We start from the raw sequence: 5533 nt of genomic DNA, 5'->3' as shown, positions 1-5533 counted from the left end.
CCCCCCCCGCCCCCCTCGCTGTGGCCTTGCCCAACGTCCAGAGGGACTTTTACTTTGACCCGCTGGCACGGCCGGGCCGCCTCCGCGTGGTCGGCGCCCGCGCGGTGAGGACGCTGAGCGCCCAGGTGCGCGGCCCGCATGGCTGCGTGAGCTCCTGAAGCTAAATAGTGGAGGAGCCGCCCCGGCCGGGGACCTACGGGGCGCCTTACCCTACCGGGCCGCCTCCTTTTCATGAGATAGTAATCGGAGACTTTTCCGTTACGTGAGGCTCTCAACAAAAGATTGTAATTCCAGCAGCTTTGTTTGGGAAGGTACCACCGCTGCAGGCGCGTCCCGGGCCCGACCCGGGGGTCGGCGGCCCCGCGGCGGCCGGTGGGTGGGGGCCGCGGCCGGCCGGCCTCCCCCGCGCCCCTTGTGGTACAGCCTGCGTTTCCTCTACAATGCAGTTATGCTAATCAGGTGACATCACCGCCCAGCGCACGGCGAGTGGCTCCTGATTAAATTACAAACCGGCGGCCGCCAAGGGCAGCCGGGAGGAGGTGTGTGCGCTGTGCCCGTGAGCTCCCGGGCTCGGCGACCGAGGCGTGTTTAGGATTGGCCATATTTTTAAAAAATTTTAAGTAGGACTTGCGCCTCCCTCCTTCCGTCCTCCCGCCCCTCCTCGGTAATTTTCAAGCCTAGAGCCGAGGGCCGCAAAAGGAAGGAAAGCCACAAGGAATTAGATGCGTGAGTGGCCGGGCCAAGGTGGACTCTCCTGCGGCCAACTTCCTATCAGATCTGCCTGCTGGACTTTCACACCGGGATGGGGCTTGCCTAAGGTCCAGCCCTTTTAGCCGGGGCCGGGAGCCAAGCGTTGCGGAAGCTGCTGCGTGTTGGATGGGGGTAGGAGGGGGCTGGAGCGGGATTTCCACCGTGCAGCCCGCCGGGGCGTTACGCTGGGCATAATGGAATTGCAGAGGACGTCTAGCATCTCCGGGCCGCTGTCGCCGGCTTACACGGGGCAGGTGCCTTACAACTACAACCAGCTGGAAGGGAGATTCAAGCAGCTACAAGGTAAACTCCCGTCTCAAACGCCGGGCCTGCCCGGGGGCCGTGCTGCCTCCAGTGGTTCTGAGGGTTTATTTGTGCCATATGGTACGTGACCCTAATGAAGACCGGCGGCCGCGCGCCCGGCCCCAAAGCCTCTGGTTGGCTGCGAGCACCCCATTCACTACTTAAAGGAGACAGTTTCTCACTCTTCACTCCAGAAAAGCCACCATTTGGAGTCTCTCTCTCCAGTTTCCCTTGGGCTGTCTTGGTTGTCAGGTATCTGCTGCCCACTGCACACACATTTTCTCTCTTTTTAGCTGTCTTTGCATTTTGGTAGATCAATGATAATAGACCTATTAGTATGCAAGTATTTGATTCCGGGCCGCCTCCGTCTCCCAGCACCCAGCCTTTTACCTCTGGGAAGCCTAAAGGTGTAAAGTGCACTGCTGGACACCCTGTAGAACAATAGCAAAGGGAAGGAGGGAGTGGTCTTTTTGTTCCTAAGCCTTGGGTAAATTACAGTTTTGATTCCGAAGCTTCATTTTAACCCTTTTGATGTATTGTGTTGGGATAGAGCCTTGCCATCAATTTAGTGAGCTATGTAATTTATAATGAAAACCAGTTATTGTCATTCCAGTGCTATTGGGTTAGATTAGTTGGATCAATTACAGGTTTCTTGGAGTCTGTATTAATCTCAAACAGTTGAACGAATCTAATATTTTTATGGAGAGCAGTGTGTGGGGTGATGGGCGTGCAGCCTGCGGCCGAAGTGGCCCCTGCAGCCCCCTTCCCTTGGCTGCCCCTGCCCAGCCAGCAAGCCTGGCCGGTGGTGTCTTGGAGCTTATACACGAAAAAGGATTTGTAACTGAAAACAGAACTCCTTCCGTTAGGAAGCCCCTGGAATCGGTAATAGGCTGGGAATGATTCTAGTGCTGTGAAAAAGTAGCCTTTGCAGACGGTGTGTGTTTCTTATTTTAACTCTTCTGGGTGCCGCAAATGTGGATCCTGGGAGGAGGAGGAGGAAGGAAGGAAGCAGCTCAGTCTTAGAATGTTTTCACTGGGGAGACGGGGAGGCTATATTTCATTCACAGGTTTATTTGTCTTGTGAAATGGTTGACAGTAATGACACTTCTCTGGAAAACAAGAGGCAGAACAGGACATGATTTTAAACATTTGCTAGGCTGTGCTGCATTCCTTGGGCAGTTAGCTAAGAGGAAGCTGCATTCTCTCTAGGGAATGGTTGTGTGTCTTTGCTTCATCCCTCTTGAGCTCTTCGAAGGTAGAATTTGCTTTTTTGGAAAACTTAGGGGGGGCCAGAGCTGGTGGCGGGGTGGGGACTTGAAGATGGTAAATAGAGGAGTGGGGTGTGTCCATTGTCTTCTGGGTGTGTGGTCAAAGGCCCACAGTTTGAGGTTTGAGGTTCTGAGATTTCAGAATGCACCTCTTCTTCAAATGACCCAGGCTCCTCACTTCATTGTATCATACAGCCAAGGAGAAAGCACCAAGGAGGATCCTTGATCTGAAAACCTATTACTGAGGTCCAGTCAGCCCCCTCCTGTAGTCTCAGAAGAAATGAAATCCAAGGAGAAAATACAAGAAGGTGTGGGGAGCAGTGTGCCCACAGGCCCACCCATAACAAAAGGCTGTTACTCTGAAAGGTTTGAGGACGGTTGTAAAACTGCTCACTGAGGAGGGTGGAGCTTACACACAGGAAATGTCTTAAACTGTCCTCTCTGGAAAAGTAAAATTTAAATTAAAAAAAAATCACCACGTGCCTTTGATATTTTACCTCGTGTTTCCCAAGGAAATTCCTTCAAAAGGGGTGAGCTCCACATTTTGTGTGGTGATTTTTTTAAATGACCTTTGTCCCCTAATTTAGTTGCAGATAACTTTCTTATTTCTAAATGTTGCCGTTTAGAAGTTGCGCAAGTTTAGTGTTGGTATTTCTTCTATAACAGAAAACCACCCGTGTTGGGGAACTGAGCCAGGGTGAATTAACTCTCAAGTATGGTGGATCCCAGGAGAATTACAAACAGTTGGCATCATCCTTAGTTACACATGGCATTGATTGCATTTTAAGCAACTTGAGGAATATTTTTGATAAAACCTTTTCCCATCCCCACCTACCCCCGACCCCCATCTGGTATTTGTTACTTACTGTTCAGTATTTGTAGTTCTTCCAATCATCACATCTTTGAAAACATATAGATTCTGTCTGCTGATTTAATTTCGTACATGCCTACTAAGCTGCCTTTTTCCTCTTTTTTAATCCTTCCTAGTATTTATAACCCAATACTGGCAAACGACACCTCTGAATCTGTATCGATTTTTTTTTTAGTGCCTCTTATATGAACTTATTTATTTAGCGTCTACACCTTAGAGTCTGAGAGTACTGTGATTTTGTAGGAGATATTTCTGCAGTTTTCTTGGTTTCAAATATTTTCACCCTGGATCCTAAAAATCTCAGGAGGGGGCGGAGTTTTAATGTTCTAGTTAAGGGAAATACAATGTTAAAGTGAGTCTGGTCTTTTAGATAAAATAGTTTATAGAGATTTATCAGTAAGTAAATAAGTGTGATTAGAAACAAAACCTCACTGAGGGGCTTGAGGGGCTTAAGGGGCCGAGGTGCAGCGTGATGTCTTTCACACTGATGCTCCTGGCGTAAGAGATAGGACCTTCCAGCTCTGATGGCTTCAGACATGAACCACCGACGCCCAGCACACACCTGACAGGCACACACCTGACAGGCATATCCACTGTGCCCTCGAGATCTCTTTCGAATTTCACCTGCAAGATTAAGTTACCACCTTCCTCAGAATCTGTTCGTGTATCTTACACAGTTAGATTTGTTGTTTTGTTTTTCTTTTTTAAATAAGAGAGGATTGCTGAAACACAACAAAACTCAACCTCACATGTTTTTAAAAAATGTGCTTGTAGTAACGGAGAAGTTCATGATGATACCTTTTCTCCAGTTTCACCTCAGCCAGCTCCACACCTTATCAGACGGTACTCCTGCCCCTCCTCTACTCAGAGGCTGTTGCGCCTGCCTCTTGCGTAAATTAAATTCCAGGCTCCTTAGCCTGGCATTCAGGACCCTCCCCCAAATGGCCCCAGACACGAAATTCCTATTCCAGCTCTTTACATTCCAACCAAATAAATCTTCCAGGTGGGCAGGCCTGCAGCTCCTCATGAAACCCAGCCCTGGGTTTTTCCTTCATTGTCTACCTTATGTCTCAAAGGCTCTGCCCTTCCATTTTACCAATAGAAATCCTTCCTACAATTTTTTTTTTTTTTTTTTTTTTTTTTTTTTTTTTTTTTTTTTTTTTTTTTTTTTTTTTTTTTTTTTTTTTTTTTTTTTTTTTTTGCGGTACGCGGGCCTCTCACTGTTGTGGCTTCTCCTGTTGCGGAGCACAGGCTCCGGATGCACAGGCTCAGCGGCCATGGCTCACGGGCCCAGCCACTCCGCGGCATGTGGGATCTTCCCGGACCGGGGAACGAACCCATGTCCCCTGCATCGGCAGACGGACTCTCAACCACTGCACCACCAGGGAAGCCCCCTACAATTTTTTTTTTAAGACTGTGCTTACATTCCATTATTCCAGAAAGCTTCTCCTTGTCTCTTCTGTTGGGTAGTGGGAAAAAGATTTCATGGAGTGCTCACCATGCACCAGACGTGTTAGTGGGAGCTTTGTCTATATCTCATCTTGTGTTCATAGCACACTTAGGAGATTTTTTTTTTTTAATTGAAGTATAATTGATGTACAATATATGTTACAGGTGTACAATATAGTGATTCACAGTTTCAAAGGTTATACTCCATTTATAACTACTATAAAATATTGGCTTATTTCTTGTATTTTATAGTACATCCTTGTAGCTTATTTTACATATAGTAGTTTGTACCTCTTAATCCCTTGCCCCTATATTGCCCCTCCCCCCGCCCCGAGGTTTTAAAGATGAAAAGGTATAGAGTCAAATAGCTTGTTCCAGGTCCCAGGCACTGTGTTGAGCTCAGGCTGAACATTGTTCTTCTCGAACTTTCTCCTCCAAGACTTCTAGATATTAATATTATTTTATTTCTGCAAAAAAGAGAGAGAAGGTGACCTTGTGAAATGCCAGCCCCAACCTGCTTATCTCTTCTTCCTACCTGCCCCCTCACAGCACTGATTTTATCAGTTCTGGCAGTGGAGTTATAATGAAGACAGAATCTAGTTGAAATACACCAACATGAACTTTCTCTGCCTTCTTTGCAGCCTGACCCTGACATCCAGCACCTGGTGTTTCTGGAGAAGGTGCTTTCTCTTAGCTCTTCTGGCTCAGTGAATTTTTCCAGCTGTCCAGAAGGAATCATGGAGTCACCTGTCTTCATTGGGACATAGAGGGAGACTAAAGATTTGCAGGCCGTGGGAATGCGTTACACTCAAGTTTATTACGTGCTCTCTCAGGGTTGCCTCCTTGAATTTCTTCATTTTTTTGGTTTTGATTTCTAAACTGTTAGGGAAAG

At 47.5% G+C, this 5533-nt stretch overlaps 1 protein-coding gene across 2 annotated transcripts in view; it reads left to right on the top strand.

Annotated features, from left to right (window-relative positions):
* The window catches only part of SPTBN1 (spectrin beta, non-erythrocytic 1), a 202211-nt gene that overhangs the window by 85886 nt on the left and 110792 nt on the right, over positions 1 to 5533 (top strand). Inside the window, exon 1 of one of the 2 annotated variants that reach the window (XM_007465684.1) lies at positions 539 to 1053. The exons of the other annotated variant lie outside the window; for it this stretch is intronic. Within the exon in view, the coding sequence (XP_007465746.1) occupies positions 945 to 1053 (109 nt within the window). The 5' untranslated portion in view covers positions 539 to 944. Of the gene's footprint in view, positions 1 to 538; positions 1054 to 5533 lie in introns of those variants that run through there. 2 annotated transcript variants of the gene reach the window in all.

This window comes from Lipotes vexillifer, unplaced genomic scaffold, assembly GCF_000442215.2.
Source record: "Lipotes vexillifer unplaced genomic scaffold, Lipotes_vexillifer_v1.1 scaffold77, whole genome shotgun sequence".
NCBI classification, from domain to species: Eukaryota; Metazoa; Chordata; class Mammalia; order Artiodactyla; family Lipotidae; genus Lipotes; species Lipotes vexillifer.
This window is presented reverse-complemented; position numbering and strand designations above follow the sequence as displayed.